This window comes from Neofelis nebulosa, chromosome 8 (assembly GCF_028018385.1).
Source record: "Neofelis nebulosa isolate mNeoNeb1 chromosome 8, mNeoNeb1.pri, whole genome shotgun sequence".
NCBI classification, from domain to species: domain Eukaryota; kingdom Metazoa; phylum Chordata; class Mammalia; order Carnivora; family Felidae; genus Neofelis; species Neofelis nebulosa.
In genome coordinates, this window is record NC_080789.1 from 20,395,093 (window position 1) to 20,415,885 (window position 20,793).

The 20,793-nt window shown below is 37.3% G+C and overlaps 1 protein-coding gene across 2 annotated transcripts in view; it reads right to left on the reverse strand.

Annotated features, from left to right (window-relative positions):
* Positions 1-20,793, reverse strand: part of UTP20 (UTP20 small subunit processome component) — a 109,678-nt gene that overhangs the window by 19,265 nt on the left and 69,620 nt on the right. Inside the window, exons 32-44 of one of the 2 annotated variants that reach the window (XM_058741642.1) lie at positions 19,975-20,062; positions 18,730-18,873; positions 18,480-18,530; positions 18,215-18,367; positions 15,943-16,098; positions 15,462-15,602; positions 14,658-14,795; positions 10,140-10,279; positions 9,807-9,889; positions 7,381-7,670; positions 5,703-5,842; positions 5,099-5,255; positions 149-247 (exon numbers count right to left, since the gene is read on the reverse strand). In XM_058741642.1, the coding sequence (XP_058597625.1) occupies positions 149-247; positions 5,099-5,255; positions 5,703-5,842; positions 7,381-7,670; positions 9,807-9,889; positions 10,140-10,279; positions 14,658-14,795; positions 15,462-15,602; positions 15,943-16,098; positions 18,215-18,367; positions 18,480-18,530; positions 18,730-18,873; positions 19,975-20,062 (1,780 nt within the window). Of the gene's footprint in view, positions 1-148; positions 248-5,098; positions 5,256-5,702; positions 5,843-7,380; positions 7,698-9,806; positions 9,890-10,139; positions 10,280-14,657; positions 14,796-15,461; positions 15,603-15,942; positions 16,099-18,214; positions 18,368-18,479; positions 18,531-18,729; positions 18,874-19,974; positions 20,063-20,793 lie in introns of both variants that reach the window. The other variant, XM_058741641.1, reaches the window with a different exon arrangement.

The following is a 20,793-nucleotide window of genomic DNA, read 5'->3' on the forward strand; positions in this document are numbered from 1 at the left end:
CAGCTTTTTAAACTTCTGCTAATCTAAGAGATGAGATAGTACATCATTTTCATTTTTACAGGTTATAAATATTTCGTATTTTGTGAGCCGATTTTCTGTGTCCATTGCCCAGTTAAGAAAATGACACTCGTTTTTTTCTAAATCTTACCTCAATCATTATATCTAAACAGGAGTCCAAATCCCCAACTTGTAGCTTGTTGGTGAGGCCTTGCAGCAACATATAAACAGTGTAAGTCAGCACATGGACCTAAAATGAAATGCACAGTAAGAATATGAATGGTTAAGAATACCATAGTAGAAAAAAAATAAGATCTAAGAAGTACTGCAGAGAGCACTCAGAGTTTCCATAATTACTGTAGGGAGTTTTGACAAATGACACATACTTCTATTACCATCTAAAAGACTTTAACCTGGCACAAAAACAGACACATAGACCAATGGAATAGAATAGAAACCCCAGAACTAGACCCACAAACGTATGGCCAACTAATCTTTGACAAAGCGGGAAAGAACATCCAATGGAAAAAAGACAGTCTCTTTAACAAATGGTGCTGGGAGAACTGGACAGCAACATGCAGAAGATTGAAACTAGACCACTTTCTCACACCATTCACAAAAATAAACTCAAAATGGGTAAAGGACCTGAATGTGAGACAGGAAACCATCAAAACCCTAGAGGAAAAAGCAGGAAAAGACCTCTCTGACCTTAGCCGTAGCAATCTCTTACTTGACACATCCCCAAAGGCAAGGGAATTAAAAGCAAAAATGAACTACTGGGACCTTATGAAGATAAAAAGCTTCTGCACAGCAAAGGAAACAACCAACAAAACGGGAAAAGATATTTGCAAATGACATATTGGACAAAGGGCTAGTATCCAAAATCTATAAAGAGCTCACCAAACTCCACACCCGAAAAACAAATAACCCAGTGAAGAAATGGGCAGAAAACATGAATAGACACTTCTCTAAAGAAGACATCCAGATGGCCAACAGGCACATGAAAAGATGCTCAACGTCACTCCTCATCAGGGAAATACAAATCAAAACCACACTCAGATATCACCTCATGCCAGTCAGAGTGGCTAAAATGAACAAATCAGGAGACTATAGATGTGGCGAGGATATGAAGAAACGGGAACCCTCTTGCACTGTTGGTGGGAATGCAAACTGGTGCAGCCACTCTGAAAAACAGTGTGGAGGTTCCTCAAAAAATTAAAAATAGACCTACCCTATGACCCAGCAATAGTACTGCTAGGAATTTACCCAAGGGATACAGGAGTACTGATGCATAGGGGCACTTGTACCCCAATGTTTATAGCAGCACTCTCAACAATAGCCAAATTATGGAAAGAGCCTAAATGTCCATCAACTGATGAATGGATAAAGAAATTGTGGTTTATATACACAATGGAGTACTACGTGGCAATGAGAAAGAATGAAATATGGCCCTTTGTAGCAACCTGGATGGAACTGGAGAGTGTGATGCTAAGTGAAGTAAGTCATACAGAGAAAGACAGATACCATATGTTTTCACTCTTATGTGGATCCTGAGAAACTTAACAGAAACCCATGGGGGAGGAGAAGGAAAAAAAAAAGAGGTTAGAGTGGGAGAGAGCCAAAGCATAAGAGACTCTTAAAAACTGAGAACAAACTGAGGGTTGATGAGGGGTGGGAGGGCGGGGAGGGTGGGTGAGGGGTATTGAGGAGGACACCTTTTGGGATGAGCACTGGGTGTTGTATGGAAACCAATTTGACAATAAACTTCATATATTGAAAAAATAAATAAATAAAATAAAAGACTTTAAGCAAATGATCACTTTGTACAAAAGATGCTCAGAAACATATCACCAAGCTTGGCGTGTACTACTGTGACTAAACCAGGCCACTGATTATTTTATTTTATTTTATTTTATTTTATTTTATTTTATTTTATTTCATGTTTATTTATTTATTTTGGGGGGGAAGCGAGGGAGGAAACAAGCTGGGGGGGGGGGGCAGAGAGAGAGCGAGAAAGAGAAAACCCCAAACAGACTCCACACTCTCAGTACAGAGCTCAATGCAGGGCTCAAACTCATGAAATCATAACCTGAGCTGAATGAAGTTGGCCGCTTAATCGACTGAGCCACCTAGGCACCTCCAGGCCATTGATTTATAAAGAAAAGGCACAAGAGTCTTGAACTTTAAAAACCAACCTGTGAATTAAAGAGCTTGCCAATGTTGGGTGCAATCAAAGCTGTTATGAAGGAAATAGACAAGTTTTTGCTCTTCACAGTAACCATAGCTAATAACATTCCTAAGAGCTTACTATGGGCTAGTAAAATTATTGTATTAATACCTCACATGTATTAAATCATTTAATCCTTGCTCGCTGTATCCATGGTATAAGGTGCTGTATTTATCAGCACTTTTCAGGTGAGAAAGCTGAGGCACAGAGAGATCAAGTAACTTGCCCCAGGTTGCATGGGTAGGCAGTGGTAGAGTCAGGATTTGAAACCACAGAGCTGGTGCCACAGCCCCAGCTCTGCATCACTACACTATGTTGCCTCTCAAGCTTTCTGCGTTCTTTATACTGCTTCTAGTGTTACAAATTATCACAGGGAACACCAGATAATGATCATAGGCTAAGGAAACATAATTAGTTGTCAATACACAGATTGGATTTTACTTTTTTTAAGTAATCTCTACAGTGAATGTGGGGCTCAAATTCACAACTCCAAGATCAAAAGTCACACACTCTAACGACTGAGCTAGCCTGGCGCCCCAGTTGGTTGAGCATCCGACTTTGGCTCAGGCCATGATCTTGCAGTTCCTGAGTTCAAGCCCCGTGTCGGGCTCTGTGCTGACACCTCAGAGCCTGGAGCCTGTTTCGGATTCTGTGACTCCCTCTCTCTCTGCCCCTCCCTTGCCTGCGCTCTGTCTCTCTCTCAAAAATGAATAAATGTTAAAATAAATTAAAAAAATAAAAAATAAATTTAAAAAATTTTTAAGTGTTTATTTTATTTTTTTTAAGTGTTTATTTTTAAGAGAGAGCATGAGCAGGGAGGGGCAGAGAGAGAGGGAGACACACAATCTGAGGCAGGCTCTAGGCTCTGAGCTGTCAGCACAGAGCCCGACGTGGGGCTCGAACTCATGAACCTCAAGATCATGACCGGAGCTGAAGTCGGACAGTCAACCAACTGAGCCACCCAGGCGCCCCCCAGAATGAACTTCAAAGGCATAATTTCATATGTATCTACTGGTGATCAGTTGGGTTAAAAACCCAACTTAGACACATTACAGTCAAACTACTAAAAAATAAAGGCCAAGAAAAAGTTCTTAAAGCAGCCAGAGAAAACGGTGCATGACTTAGAGGAGAAAACTGTTTTGAATAACTGGATTTTTCATCCAAAAGACCAGAAGGAAGTGATGCAACATTTTTAAGAAGCTGAAAGAAAAGTACTGTCAATGTAGAATCAGATATCCAATGACAGTATCCTTCAGGAATAAGGTGAAAAGATATTCAGAGATGACAGAAAACTAACAGCATTTGCTGCCACCACATGTGCTCTACAAGACTGCTGATGGAAATTCTTTAGACTGAAGGGAAATGATACCAGAAAGAAACTTGGAAATTCAGAAATGAAAGAAGAGAAGTAGAAATGATAAATATCTGGGCAAACTAATAGACTATTCTTCTCCTCTTGAGTTCTTTAAGATATGTTTGACAATTACAAGCAAAAACTCTAACATTGCCCAATAAAGTTTTCAATATATAGAGATGTAATATACAAACAACTATAAAACAAAAGAAGGGTGAAGGGAGCCATATACGGTGGTAAGGTTTCCACTTTCCACTTGAAGATGTAAAATACTGTTTCCAAGTAGATTGTTAAAAGTAAGGATGTATATGGTAATTCCTAGAGCAACCATTAAAAAACTACACCAGGAGGGGCATCTGGGTGGCTCAGTCGGTTAAGCGTCCGACTTCGTCTCAGGCCATGATCTCAGGGTTGGTGGGTTCGTCCCCTTGTGTCAGGCTCTTTGCTGTCAGCTCAGAGCCTGGAGCTTGCTTCAGATTCCGTGTCTCCCTCTCTCTCTGCCCCTCCCCTGCTTGTGTTCTGTCTCTCTCTCAAAAAGAAAACATTAAAAAAAATTAAAATAAAAAACTATACCAAGAGAGACAATTAAAATAAATACTGATATTTTTACTGTGTTAGATTTAGAACCCACAGAACAGGAAGTTTACCTTTGAGCAAATTTAGACACAGAAGGTAAAGCTAACTACCCAGAGTCTTGACTGAGTACTTGAAAAGAACAAGCAACAGTGTTTCTTGAACTTCAAATCACTCAGGGATCTTACTGAAATGCAGGCAGTATAGGTCAGGTGTAGGGCCCTAAATTGTGCGTGTCTAACAAGCTCCCAGGTGTTGCTGAACACTTGGAGTAGTAAGGAGCCAGCCAGCCACATCACCACTCAAAGAGCTTTCTATTCCACCTGGAGATCCTATTATTTTTATTACTTGTATGTTTCAATCCTTAAACAAATGCCTATGCTCTTTATTACTCACATTTGTGGTAATAAATTCAATATGCATTCAATAAGAATATTTTTAAGAACTCTCAAAATACAAAACTTGATATCAAATGATTTGAGAAAAATAGGTTATATAACCCTGGCCCATAAGTATCTTTATAAAAATCAGACATGGGAGTTTTTGTTTATTTTTTTTAAATAGATTTTTAAAATGCTGATTAGAAACTTGTAAACATTCTTTTTTTAAAAGTTTATTTTTCAGGGAGGGAGGGAGGGAGGGAGGGAGGGAGAGAGAGAGAGAGAGAGAGAGAGAGAGAGAGAGAAAGAATCCCAAGCAGGATCCGTGATGTCAGTGCAGGGTCTGGCGTGGGGCTTGAACTCAAGAACCCTGAGATCATGACCTGAGACAAAATCAAGTGGGATGCTTAACTGAGCCCTGAAACTTATGAATATTCTTGATTACTACCTCAGTGGATCAACTTTACTGAATACAGACAGAAGGCAACATCACTTGTAGTGTTCAAATTGCAAATATTTGAACTTCAATCCAACTTGAATGAATATAAGGCACATAATGCAATTTACCTGATATCCACGGACAAGGGTACTCTGTAATTCTTTTAAAATATATTGTAGGTAGTGCACGCCCAGATCTTCTATTATTTTTGCTAGAGTGCTGCGTGCAATGTCTCTGATTTCCTGTGCTCTGTTCTTGAGGAGGGCACACACTTTCAGCAAAATACTAGAAAATGAAAAATTGAAAAGGACTAATCAAAAACCAGAAGCAAATAAAAATACAGACATCCTCTGGTCTCTTAATTATTCATTACCCAAATTTCCCAATTAGGATTCTAAAAAAAAATTATTTTTAAGCCCAATTTATTTTTGAGAGACAGAGACATAGAGTGTGAGCAGGGGAGGGGCAGAGAGAGAGGAGACACAGAATCCAAAGCAGGCTCCAGGCTCCCAGCTGTCAGCAAAGAGCTGGACGTGGGGCCCAAACCCATGAACTGTGAGATCATGACCTGAGCTTAACCAACTGAGCCACCCAGGTGCCCCCCAATTAGGATTCTAAATCACAGCAAATTGTGACAAACGTCTCTTCCTCACAAAAAGAGACTCAAGAGTCAGGAAGAAAGAACCAAGTTTTGAGTTTCACTGAACATTTCTAATTTGTCATACAATATACCTTGGCAGGTTAGCTTCCATAACTTCTTGTGGAAGGGACCGCATTAGTTTAACCATGGCAAAAGCTAAAGGAACTCGAACTACTTCCTCATCATTCACAACCTTGGATTTTATGAGCTTGTGTTCTTCTTCCCTTTTAGTCTGTAAGAAAAATTTAGGTTAAACAAAAACAAAAATAAATGGATCGGGGACCTACCAACACTGAAATCTTGCATTTGAACGATAAGCTCTTTGATATGACACTTCTAAGTTTATGGTCTTAAAAAACAAACTAAATTATGCAATTTGAGAATAACTCTCAAAGAATTATAAAAATAATAGGAATAATAATGTTTTTTCCAAAGAAGAGCCCAAATATCCATCAACTGACGAATGGATAAAGAAGACGTGGTTTATATATACAATGGAATACTAGTTGGCAATGAGAAAGAATGAAATCTTGCCATTTGCAACAATGTGGATGGAACTGGAGGGTATTATGCAAAGTAAAGTAAGTCAGTCAGAGAAGGACAGATCTCATATGTTTTCACTCATATGTGGAATTTGAGAAACTTAACAGATGACCATGGGGGAAGGGAAGGGGAAAAAGTAGTTTCAAGCAGAGAGGAGGCAAACATAAGAGACTCTTAAATAGAACAAACTGATGATTGATGGGGCGGCAGGGGAGAGGGGAAAATGGGTGATGGACATTAAGGAGGGCACCTGTTGGGATGAGCACTGGGTGTTTATGTAAGTGATAAATCACAGGAATCTACTCCCAAAGCCAAGAGCATACTATATACACTGTATGTTAGTTGACAATAAATTATATTAAAAAAATAAAAAGAGAGAATGTTTTTTCCCAAAGGAACAATCAGAAAAAAATAGTCAAGTTTTCACTGATGTGGATTAAGATTGCTGTGAAATATCTAAAAATCATAGAAAATTTGTATCAATCGGGATTTTTAAGAGTTTGAGTGACAGTGTTCGTACATAGAAATATAGTGCCCCAAATAAGAAGTTATATTTACAAATATACAAAATGACCAAGTCAATATTTTACACCAGGGGCTGGCAAACTTCTGTAGAGGGCCAGATAGTATTTTTGGCTTAAGATCTCTGTTGAAGCTACTCAACTCTGCTGTGGTAACACAAAAGCAGAATTAGACAATATGCAAATCGATAAATGTAACCGTGTTCCAAAAAAACTTTACTTACAACAGGCTGCAGGATAGATCCAGCCCATGGACCACAGTTTGCCAACCCCTGTTTTACCCTGAGAAAGAAAGGCTCTGACTTCATGAGAATCCACTGCTAAATGTTATTCCTATTACCCAGGAAGAAGATGAATTCTGAACAGCAGAGAAGTGGCCAAGAAGTAGAAAAGGGAAACATATTCTAATTTTTAAAAACTCTTTTTTTTTGAAATGAGAATTATCTAATTATCTGCTTTGGAGATATCTACCAGATGAAAATCATAATGAAGAAAAATTGCTGCTTTGCTGCAGCAGAAGATGAACCTAAAGATGAGGAGACAAAACAAGGGAGGTGAATTCTGAAATGTTGAGATGAAAGAAAATCCAAAAGCTGAAGTCAATCAATAATAGTCAGGAGCCTCAGGCTGACAGAGTGCCACAAACACTTGGGTTCACACAGACAGAATGGGCCCCATTCTGTTGGGCCCCAACCAGAATGATTACCGTAGAGGCCAGGCATTTATGTAGCCTGGGTAGGATATCCCCAGTTATGGTTCCTTGGATATTTTTAATTGTTCTCTCCAATTCTTCCTTATTCCGAGGAAGGAAAGAGATGGACCCAGTGACACACTCAGGTTCTTTAGCTGATGCCCCTTGACATTCAGCTGGATCGGGGTTTCCCGGTTCTTTGTTGTTGTCTGACAAATTCTTACATTTGTTTTCCTTCTCTTCCTCATCCATATGCTCTAATTCCATGGTTTCATGCTCTGGCAACTCAATCACTTCTACCGTGTCTATGTTTAGTAAACAACAAAAGTCACCTTAAATCAAATAAGGAAACAACACAGTTGTGTTACAAGTCTTTCCCACCAACACCCAATAAAAACGATCTAGTCTCCAACTACAGATAGGTAAGATAAAGTACTAAAGGAAACAGCACTATATGAGAGGGTTATGATTTTTTGCTGTCTTACAGTTTGGGGTCTAATGTGGAACAGAGACAAGTAAACGGACAGTTACGAGTGTGGGAGAGCAAGTGCAGGCTATGTTGGGAATACACTTGGAGACTAGGTGGGGAGGAGGGTCTTAACCAAAAGAAAGCTTCCAAAGTATTGTGGTTGGAGGTTTCCAAAAACAAAAACCTATACTCATGAGCATGAAAACTATAATGCAGCCAACAGTTCTCATGCAGAAATGTCCCTTACTATAGGGCTCAGCTCATTAAAGAAAATTAGGCAGTGTTGTACTGGGGCAAGTCCAGGCACGGCTCTGCTAACAAGCCATATGACCAAAGTTAGTTAACCTAAGCCTAGTGGGCTTTGTATTCTTCATCAATAAGATGGAGATGGCACCACTTGCAAGGCTGTTGTCACGATTCAATGAGATAAAGTCTATAATCACCCAAATATACATTTCTGATACGTCACAGACTTTCAAAAAAATGGTAGCCATTAGTCTTTATTTTATTTCCTGGCTGTGTAGCTTTGGGAAAGTTACTTTACATTTCTGAACTGTAATTTCTCCTATCAAAAAATAATGGTGTGACTAACAACTAAGGTTCTTGTAAGGTTTTTATGAGAACAAAGGAGATAATGTCTCGAAAGGCCCAGCTCATAGAACTCAATAAATGTTTTAAACTTTAGTCATATCTAAGAAAATAGACAGTTAAGCGGATTATTTTAATTTTTAATGTTTTTATTGATGCAAAATGCAGATTCAACTGCCTGAAGATAAACCGTTGAGAGACTTTAGTTTGATCAATGGTTTAAAGCATTAATGGTTTTAATTAATGGTTTAAAACACAAATGGTTCCTACAAATTCAAGCCAGTCTTTGCTATTTATTAGTGTGGCTCTGTAATGATTTTACTGTGAATCAAAGAATTAGAAATTTTTGAGTAGGAAGGAATGCTGAAGTAGTGCAAACTAAGTGCCAAAATATTTCAATGTCTTTTAGCAAAAACAGCCTATTGGCCTATTTAAGTGTTCATCCTCTAACAGGTTAAGGAAATTTCTATTTGTTCCTTATTTGATATCATGAATAAATACTAAATCTAACCAAATGTTTCCCTTGTGCCTCTTTAGAGGACCACATGTTTTTTGTACGCTCATGTTAAATTCCATTAACCAATTATACCAACTTCATGAGTTAGTGGAAGCTTCCTTTTTATTAATCATCTGAAATAGCTGATGTAAGGTTGAAATTACCCATTCCTTCAATATTTGTATAACTAGCCTATAAAGCAATGTGAACCTGGTATTTTCATCAAGTGAAGGTTTATAACTACAGAGCCAATTTTTTAGTAGTTAGAGATACACCCAGATTTTGTTTCTTTTAAAGCCAGCTTTTGTATTTTATTTTTCTAAGAGTTTGTACATCTCACTCAAGTATTCAAATTTTTAAGTTCAAAGATCATATTATTTTACCTTTTTAATTTGATTGGGACCTTTAAAAATTCTTAATGTTTATTATGCCTATGCCTTCTATTTTTACTGATCAATCTTGACAGAGGTTTGCCAATTTATAATCTTTTCATATATCTATTTTTAGCTTTGATGATCCTTTCTTATTGTATCTACTTTGTCTTATTAATTGTTGCTCTAATTTTTAATTCTTTTCTTATACTATCTTTGCATTCATTGCTTACTGTTCTTTCCATACATGCAGGTGGTAAAATTGGATTTCTACATAAATAATTTAAGCTCGGATTTTTTTTTACCCATATAATTTAGACTGGCCTTCTCTATAGTTAAAAAAAAGATTTTACACAAATACTCAAACCATTTGCTTTAACTTCCTCCTGACTCATTAACTGGTCACTGCTCTAAGTAGAAAAAGGTGATAAGCTGAATTTTGCCATCTTTAATTCATTAACATCAATTATCCAAGAATAGAGTGGAAATCTAGTTTAAGAAAGTTTTAAAAACTTACTTTCTTCATTCTGAATTTTTCTCATTTGTTCTTCAAGAGTTTTGTGGTCGAAGTGGAATGCTTCTAACACTATTACTAGCAAACTGTTGAAAAAAGAAGGTACACAGAAATGTCTGATTCATAACATCATTTGATGATTAAAGTGAAGGATTTAAAGACTTATAAACAGTAAAATTATTTTTACCAGTGTTAGGTATTTTTGAATTCAACAAATATTAGCATAACCTCATTAATACAAGGTAAAAGCAAACTAAGATTAGAGAGACCACTTCAGGAAATAATCCAAAATTTACATTTTAAAAACAAAGCAAAAATAAGTTTGACCATACATACCTGACACCCAACTTTTGATTGATCTGTCCTGTCTGTAAGACATGAATGAAATGTTTCAAGTAATATATATATGCTGACCAAGAGAGATGTTTGCAAATAGCTCCAATAACTTCTGTGGCAGCAATGGTTATATTTTCATGCTGTAAAACAAATCAAAAGCATCAACATAGAATAAGTATTTGCTAATAAAATAAAGAGCTAACTTCATACACTAAAAAGCTTAGACAGGGGTGCCTGGGTGGCTCAGTCGGTTAAGCATCTGACTTCGGCTCAGGTCATGATCTCACGGTTCGTGAGTTCGAGCCCTGCGTCGGGTTCTGTGCTGACAGCTCAGAGCCTGGAGCCTGTTCTAGATTCTGTGTCTCCCTCTCTCTCTCTGACCCTCCCCCATTCGTGCTCTGTCTCTCTCTGTCTCAAAAGTAAATAAACGCTAAAAAAAAATTAAAAAATAAATAAATAAAAAAAAGCTTAGACAGTAGGTGATTAGCAATTATAGAAGGGAAAGAATGTCCAAACTATATCCCACTCTCCCTAACAGCTCTAGGAAACGACACTGTCAATTAAAGAAATGACACCATCTTTAATTAAAGGATATTAATCAGTTCATACTTTGTACTTTTTTCCACTCAGACCTCCCTGATGGGTTAAAGCCTATAGACAGTGAATGAAGTAAATTCAGTGTGTAAAGTTAAACACTAAAGTTAACTTTAATGTAGAGCTCAGCATTCAACAGTACAGATGCCTTGGAGACATCTCTTTCATGCCACCATAAAGAACAGGGACTGGTTTTACCCTGATACCTTAAACTAGAAAAATAGACAAAAATATATGAAATAGCAGTTTTCAGACTTTGGACATTGAACAGTACAGTACAGTGCTAGCTGAGAGAAAGGCAACAAATGAAATGCGTCTTGTAATTATCCTAATTTCACTGTGTGAAGAGAACTGTCAGGTCATAGCAGAGGAGAAACCCAAAAAGGGCCCAGTGGTCTCCCTGAGGTAAGGAGGCAGAGAGAAGGCTGTGGCAGCCAGAGTCCAAAGGGCAAAGCATAGAGAAGAGAGAGCTACACAGAGAAGAAAGCTGCAGAAAATACCTCTCATGACAAGAAAAATCAACCAGTAGAAACAGACCCCAAAGTGACACAGATACTAGACTTACAGTAGACAAAGAAAGACAATTTATGAAATTACATTCCAGAAGATCAAGAAGGGAAAGGAAAGCAGAAGCATGTTAAGGAGAGGTAAGATATAAAAAAGGCCCAAGCCAAAAATTCAGAAATAGAAAAGACAGTTCTGGAAGGAAAGACACACTGGATAGGATTCAAGTCAGATTAGACTCTGAAGAAGAAAAGATTAGTGAACTTGAAGACACAGCAATACAAAATTGAAACAAAAATGAAACAAGATGAAACCCTGGGTGGAGGGGGGGAAACTAATGAAAAAAAAAAAAAAAAAAAAAAAAAAAGAGCTTCAGTGAGTTTGGGCCAATTCTGAGTGGCCTAATACACACCGGAGTCTCCAAAGGCAAGAAGGGGACCCAAAAGTATCTTTGAAGAAATAATGGCAAAAAATTCCAAGTTTGAAGAACACTACATCAGTAGATCCAAAAAGCTCAACAAACCCCAAGCACAAGAAATATGAAGGAAACTACACTAAGGCACAGCATAATCAACTAGCTTAAAACCAGTGATATAGAGAAAATTTTCAAGGCAGCCCCTAAAAATAGATATTTTACACTCAGAGGAAGAAAGATAAGAATGACTTCTTGTTGGAAATGATATAAACTAGAAGACAATAGAGCAATTATCTTTAAAGAATAGAAAGAAAAAAAACCTGTCAATCTAGAATTCCACAACTTCCAGAAACATCATCTTTCAAAAGCAAAGATGAGAAAAGACATAAAAACTGAAAGAATTCATCACCAGTAGACCTTTACTACAAAAAATTTAAAGGAGGTCTTCCTGTCAGGAATAAAATGATATAGCAGTATATCTGGATCTACCCAAAGGAATAACTGGAAAATTATAAGTAATTGGAAGTAACCAGAAATTATAAATATGTAAGGAAATATAAAAGATCCTTCCTTATTTTGAAAGATCATTTTAAAAGATAATTGACTGTTTAAGGCAAAAATAACAATATATGTATAAAACTAATGTATAGGTAGGGGCACCTGGGTGGCTCAGTCAGTTGAGTGTCTGACTCTCGGTTTCAGCTCAGGTCATGATCTCATGGTTCATGGGATTGAGCCCTGAGTCAGGCTCCATGATGACTGCACAGAGCCTGCTTGGGATTCTCTCTCTCTCCCTCTTTCTCTGCTCCTCCCCTGGTTGTGCATGCTCTTGGACACATGCACTCTATTTCTCTATCAAAATAGACAAACTGAGAGAAAAAAAAAAAAAAAAAGGACACCAGAACTAATGTAGAGGTAAAACCTATAAAAAGAGCTCAGTGATAACTAATAAGCCAACAGAGATAAAATAAAATCGCTTAAAAAATCCAATTAATCCAATACAAGGGAAAAAAGAGAGGGACAAATGGAATATAAACAACATCAAAGATATAAATCCAACCATATTATTAATCATATTAAATGTAAATGGTCTAAAAAACGATTTTTTTTTTTTTGAGAGAAAGCATGAAGAGGGGAGGGGCAGAGGAAGAAGAGAGAGAGAACCCCAAGCAGGCTTCATACTGTCAGTGTGGAGCCTGATGCAGAGCTTGATCTCACCACTGTGAGATCATAACTGGAGACAAAATTCAAGAGTCGGATGCTTAACTGCACCATCTAGATGCCCCTGTCTAAAACCTATTAAAAGGCAGAGATTGTCAGATTTGATAAAACTGCCAAGACCCAGTTATATGTTATCTACCAGAAACCAACTGTAAATACAAAATCACAAATATGTTTAAAAAAAAAAAAAAAAATAGAACACGAAAAAAGATATACCATATTGCGGTGCCTGGGTGGCTCAGCTGGTTAAGCATCTGACTCTTGATTTCAGCTCGGGTCATGAGCTCATGGTTCATGGGACTGAGCCCCCCATCCGGCTCTGCACTAACACTGTGGAAACTGTCTCTCCCTCTCTCTCTGCCCCTCCCCCACTCATGTGCAGTCTCTCCCTTAAATAAACGTTTAAAGAGATATATTATGTTAACATCAACCAAAACTAAATATAATTTATTTTTTTCATCTATACCTCTTTCCTATTTTATTGCCATCAAACTATAAATTGGTTGTGCTTACTGGCTCTTCAAGCCAGAATTTAGGGGGAGTATTCTTTTATTTACGTACGTAATTCTTTTCTTTTCTTTTTTTTTTTTTTTTAATGTTTATTCATCTTTGAATGGTCGGGGGGAGACACAGAATCTGAAGCAGGCTTCAGGCTCTGAGCCATCAGCACGGAGCCTGATGTGGGGCTCAAACCCACAAACCGTGAGATCATGACCTGAGCTGAAGTCAGACGCTTAACCAACTGAGCCACCCAGGCGCCCCTATGTAGGTAATTCTTTAAAAAAATTTTGAGACAATAGGGGAAACCTAAACTTGCACAAGACCATGTGATCAACACAGAATAAGTTCGACCAACAGCTCCTGATATCACCTCAAATTGGACTTAAATTTCACTCTTTCATTAATCTGATCAATAAATATCATTTATCAGAGTCTTACAATGTGCCAGGCACTGTTTTTTTTGGCACTGTGTAGTCTAACAGTGAAGACAGGCCTAAGTTCAAATACTGATTCTCATTCTGTATGTCTTTGAGAAAGATAAATACCTCACATATTCCCAGTTTATTTTCCTGTAATATACTGACAACAATCCCCCCCATAGGGCTGAGCTGTGGTGAGGATGAAGTAAGACTATGTAAAGTACTTAGAATAGCACCTGTAGCTGGCATAGTGTTAAAGAAAAGGTGGCTATTGTGTGACTTCATTTCTTGTAAGACATTTGGGAAAATACTGATTATTAATGGTATTTATCAGAATTAAATCCTATGATACAAAAATAAAAGTATGCTATGTTAGTAATGTGATCATTTCTAAGAGGGGAAATATTTTGTGGCTGGCCTTTGCGAGCTAATAATAATGAAAATAAAAATAACGCCTACCATTTATAGAACATTTACTGTGTGCCAAGTACCATTCTAAGGGCTTCAGAACTATTCTAAGCCTCTAATTATGGTGACAACATCAACATGGATGTCACCAACCCCATATGCATTTTGGAAAAGTGTGTCACGGTATGGGTAGAGGTTTAATGGTTTCTTTTCTTTTTTTTTAATGTTTATTTTTAGAGAGAGAGAGACAGAGCGTGAGTGGGGGAAGAGCAGAGAAAGAAGGAGACACAGAATCTGAAGCAGGCTCCAAGCTCTGAGCTGTCAGCACAGAGCCCAATGCGGGGCTCAAAGTCACAAACCATGAGACCATGACCTGAACCAAAGTTGGATGACGCCTAACTGACTGAGCCACCCAGGTGCCCTGAGGTTTAATGTTTTCTAAATCTAATGTCCCACCTTGAGCATTTTCTCATCAAAAATTGGAGTCATAGCATAAGGCATGATGTAATTCTGGAGAGATTTAGAAGACAGCATAACTTTGCCTTCCATTAGCTGTTTTGCCAGTTTCTTCAAGGCTCTTGCTCTTCTGTGGATCTATGCGTGAGATAAAATAAGAATTAGTTACTGAATGAACTCACATATGACCAGCTCCATTTCTGTATCATTTCTTTTTGAAGTTTATTTATTTATTTTGAGAGAGACAGAGACAGTGCAAGTGGGGGCAGGGCAGAAAGAGAGGGAGAGAGAGAGAATCCTAGGCAGGCTTCATGCTGCCAGCACTGAGCCTGACGTGGGGCTCAAACCCACGAAACTGTGAGATCATGACCTGAGCCAAAACCACAAGTTGGATGCTCAACTGACTGAGTCACCCAGGTGCCCCAGTATCATGTTCCTTTTGCACAAAGAGATTAAAGGAGTGAAGGGCAGTCCATGTGTTACATGAGCAACACCTGTGCCTTGATTTGCTTCCAGAGATATAATCCATAGCATTTGTTTAACAATGGATCCTAAAGCAGTTAAACTTCTTAGCAAAAGGCAGAGAAAGGTGACACTGTAATTGTGGTTTATGATACCATGAAAGAAAACAGACCCCAGGAAAATGATCATTTCCTGTGCTAATTTCATTGACGATCAATAAGACCAAGAAATCAGAGGCTCAAAACTTTTTGGAAAATTAAAATATATCTTTTTAAATGAGATAGAACAGTTTGAAATACTTATAGGCAGGGAAAAAAAGAACTGAACAGAACTGTCTTCTACCTGAATGTGTTTCATATTCTCAAAGAAGTCCATTTCTGGATCATGGCAATCAGTAAGCTGTACCAACTCTTTAAATTCTGGTTGATTTGGAAAAGTTTGAATTAAACAGGAAAGCACTGTGGTATAATCCTGTTGAATATTCTGCAAATGCCAAATAGAGGGGAAAAAAAATTTTTAAAGAATTTGTTTTCTAGAGGATACAAAGAGACACACAACAAAGCCATTACAATTTTTTTTTCTTTTTTTTAAAGTAAAATATTCCCACTATAAACACAAACTGAAATCAGAAGTGATTGCTCTCCTTTCTATTCTCATTCTCCTGTTAAAAGTTTGGTATTTATGCAATCAAGTATTTTAATTAAATGTACTTATAAGACTGACTGCTTTTCAACAACAGTATAAGTAGGGAAAAACAAAACCAATACCAAACTCACAGACAGTAGTGTGTAAAAGACAAAAATACAATCGCAAACCCCAATACCTCTGTCTGGCTCTTCAACCCTTTCCTCAATTTCTCCAGGAGTGAACGATGAATGATTTCCCTGTATTCTTTCTCTGTGACGTTCAAGGCAGCTACCTTCTTGATGATACTCATCAGGCATATGCTGGCATTATCACTTAAAGACATGTCTCCTAACTGGAAACAGGAAAAAAGAAAAAAACCCAAATTATTCTGTGTAATATCTGTAATATGGAATATTATTTCCCAATGAAAGAGTTTACCCCTCAATGAAAATGTTGCCACTCGTCTATGTAAAAATCGTAAGGAAGAACCAAATGTAGGGTTGTGAGGAACAGGCAGGCATACCTCAGAGATACTGTGAGTCTGGTTCCAGACCACCACAGCAAAGTGAAAATCACAATAAAGTAGGTGACATGAATATTAATGTTTCCCAGTGCATATAAAAGTTATGTTTACACTATGCTATGGTCTATTAAGTGTGCACTAGCATTATGTCTAAAAAAACAAGGTACATACCTTCATTAAAAAATATTTACCATGATCTGTATTTCAGAGAGTCAGAATCACTGATCACAGATCACCATGACAAACATAATAATAATGAAAAAGTTTGAAATATTGTGAGAATTAGCAAATGTGACACAAAGACACAAAGTAAGCAAATGCTATTAGAAAAATCATGCTGACAGACTTGTTTGAAGCAGAGTTGCCACAAACCTTCAATTTGTAAAAAACAGTATCTGCAAAGCATGATAAAATGAGGTGTGCCTGTAGTATATAACTTTAAAAAATCATGCTTACTGAGAAGTGTCACTCCCATTTGGAAAATATGATGAAATAGAGTTTTTGATTTGTTTTATTTCTCAAAACAAGCAAAATAAGCAGTTTTCAATATTCAGTGTCACATGATCACTGAGAATGACAAAGTTGGCTGGTATAATCCTGGTTAGTTGTGCTCCAGTTCCTGCTTCGAGCAATGCAGGCAGTGAATGTGGAGAAACTATTTCCAACTCAGCCAACCAAGCAGTGATTTGGAATCCTTTGTGTTGGAACTTGACATAATATATGAAAAATTATCTCCAAACAGAGAGATTACTTTTTCATATATTACATAATTGTTGATACCTGATGAATAACTATAAAATGCCACAAAGATATTACTGATTACATGGTCAACTATAAATCAAGGGTTCCATTTTCCCCATTTTGGGGCTTTAATTCAATTCAGCAACATGGCACTTAATTATAGTCCAAACCCTTTTATAGTTCTATATCAATAAAGGAGGGCAGACTGTCAAATAATGACAGTAGTTACAAAACTTAAAAAAACTGAGATATAATTGAAATACTATAAAATTCACTTTTTTAAAAAAATGTCTAATTATTTTGAGAGAGAGAGAGAGAGAGAGAGAGAGAGAGTGTGAGCAGAGGAGGGACAGAGAGAGACACACACAGAGTCCGAAGCAGGTTCCAGGCTCTGAGCTGTTAGTGCAGAGCACGATGTGGGGCTCAAACTCACAAACTGAGAGATCATGACCTAAGCTGAAGTCAGATGCTCAACCAACTGAGCTACCCAGGTACCCGTGAAGTTCACCCTTAAAAAAAAAATTATTTTAATGTTTATTTTTGAGAGACAGAATATGAGTGGGGGAGGGGCAGAGAGAGAGGGAGACACAGAATCTGAAGCAGGCTCCAGGCTCCGAGCCGTCAGCACAGAGCCCGACGGTGGGGCTTGAACTCACAGATCATGAGATCATGACCCGAGCCGAAGTCAGATGCTTAAACGACTGAGCCACCCAGGCACCTCTAAAATTCGCCCTTTTGTACACTTTAAAGTGTACAATTTAATGGTTTTCAGTATAAAGTCTTTTTGCAAATATATTCACAAGGTTGTTTCAACCATCACCCTATCTAACTTCAGAACATTTTTATTACTCTCAAAATAAACCCTGTGCCAGTCTGAAGTCCTCCCTCTCCGTTTCCATTCCTCCCTCCCTCGGAAGCCCTTCGTAACCTAGCCACTAATTTACTTTCTGTCTTTATGAATTTCCCTATTCTAATACACAGCTTTTGGATTTTTCAAAGTGTTTCCACATATATTATTTTATTCAAAGTACTTATCTTTTAAATCATGAGAATAACAATATGGTCTTCACCATATTGCAAAATATTGTGCAACTAAAAGAAATTTTACACAAAAGTCTTTGTCCTGCTCAAAACACAAATTAAGGAATTTGGTCATATCAAAACAATGAAAACCAATTCATAAACTTTTGCTATAAAGACCTACCTCCAGATTATAGAAACAATTATGCATGACTAGAATTAAGTAGTTAACATCCACAGTTTGCATCTCTTTAATACAAGAGGCGATTGTCTGGAATGCTGAGAAGCGAACATCAAAGTTGATATCATCAAGATGTCTTTGATCAAAGGCGTTAAGCTACGAGAAATGAAAACATTGAAATGTTGAAAACATAGGTGAAAGTACATCAACCTTAAATAAACAAAAATGATAATACTTTTGAAGCAAAAGAGAAGACTTTCTCTCTTACCTTGACAACATCAGTAATGTATTTTAATCCACTCTCAAAATCAGAAAGAGTCTAAATGGAATGAAAAAAGTATGTTATTACTGAATAAAATCTTAATTTTCCTGCCCTCCTCCCTTTAACTCCCTCCTTCCACTCAAATTTATATGAAACATCATACTGGCACCAAGAAAGCTGTTAATATGTGTTACATGTCATAGTTATCTTTTTAAAAAGGGGTGGGTGGTTTGGGGTAAAAATTAGTATTACCGACCTGGAAAACTGTACAAAGCAACTGTCTTGACAATTTATTCTTAATAACTGAGAAGAGTTTTGCTAGAGGCTTGAGGAAGCTTGTAGGCTCCAGACAATGTTTTAAAAGGTTTTGTACCGTCACCAAAATATCAACCTCTGTATCCTTAAGAAGAAAGAGAAATCACATTTCAGTAATTTATAAAACTGATCAACTTGGCTTTAATATATTTCAGCCCAGAAAACATACAATTATGAATAAGAAGCAAAAGTAGTAATTGGAAAAGTTATTTCACAGTCTTTTAAAAGTTCTTAGCATTTTAACAACATAAAATCCACAACAATGTCCATGAATGGTTTCTTCCTTAATTCTAATAGAAAACACATATGGCTTTGGGACAGAATTTCCTCTACTGAGTCCAAAAAGAGCCAAGAAAAATGAGCTTGCTGAAAAAAAAAAACACATTTCTGGTTGTCTACAGATCTGTGGTTTTCCACACTGAATTACTATGTGGTAAGAGATGTTCAGTGTAATGGCTTCGGCCTCATACCTGAGTTTGAGCATGGGAAGACTCTTTAACTTGGGATTGAACTAAGGTATGAAAATCATATCAGAAAATTCTTAGCTATGCCTAATATTATTATAGTCTGACTTTTCATTCAGTCCTGCAACTGTGATCTATATTTAAGATTATACGATGTACTGGGGCGCCTGGGTGGCTCAGTTGGTTGAATGACCAACTTCGGCTCAGGTCATGATATCACGGTTTGTGAGTTCAAGCCCCAGGTCGGGCTCTGTGTTGACAGCTCGGAGCCTGGAGCCTGCTTCTGATTCTCTCTCTCCCTCTCTCTCTGCCCCTCCCCCACTCATGCTCTGTCTCTGTCTCAGAAATAAACACTAAAAAAAAAATTAAAAAAAAAAAAAAAGATTATACAATGTACTTTTTGGGTTCCAGATTCATTACTGGTCAAAGTCAGGGGGAAAAAAAAAAAAAAGCCTTGAAATGGATTAGAAGCTAAAGAAAGGAAAATGAAGGGATTAATAACACTTTTTCTGTTATGACTGATGATGGCGTTTTCCACCTTCTTGTGTACCCTCATTCCTACTTCCATCCCAATTTTTCTCCTCTATTTTTATTTTTGTATTTCTATATAAAGTCTCTTCACAAATACATCACAGAATCTAACCAAGGAAATTACTGCTCACAAATAAATCTAATAATAAAGTGCTGCTTCAGAGACAAAATAAAATCCTATCAATCTGTACCTGAGCAATATTGCCACGGTGGAGGAAAGGGAGGAGAAGTGTAATGAGCAGAGAACTTTGTTCTTTGTCTTTCATGAACTTGCTGATCCTAGAGATGGGGGAAAAAATGGATATATAAGGAAGATCAACAATTTAAGAGTACTTCTCTAAGAAGCTCAACTTTTTGTAGAAAAACGTGACAGACACAGGTGGCTTTTATGTGTTCATCTATAAAAAGTTCAGGTGACTTATTTAGCAGTGTCTGCTCACTTCTCTCCAACTTCAGGCACCTTGCTACTATTCTATTTCTCTTGTAGCATCTGACTGTGTAGATGATATCATGATCTGACAATCAGTAATTTCTTACTTTACAAAGAAATAACATTCTAAGTGCCAAGACTTGTAGAAGGCTTTCTGTACAATTTTCACTTTAATTCCCAAAATAGCCTTCAATGTAGGAATTATTTTTAGCTCCATTTTGCCCAAAGAAAATGGGAGACTCAGAGAAACTGGTGTCACATCGCTAAGAAATGGTACAGCAGGGCTTTCAAACCCGGGTCTTTCTGGTGCTTGATCTCTCTTCACCTTTTCACCACCACACAGCCTGTGATAAAATTCAATAAGTGTATTTTGTGTGGTTTCCCATTCTGCAAAACTTAGAAGTACAACAGTATAAATAAAACATTTCAAAGAAGTTCCTCAACGATTCTCTAATATATCATTTTTTGCTGTTGCTGAGGTTAACAGAAAAAAATAAACTTTTCACAGCTAAGGCCTGGAACAATTCAGAGTTTAAAATAGAAACATTTTTTGTGCTCTGGTTTACTAACCTTGCTATAG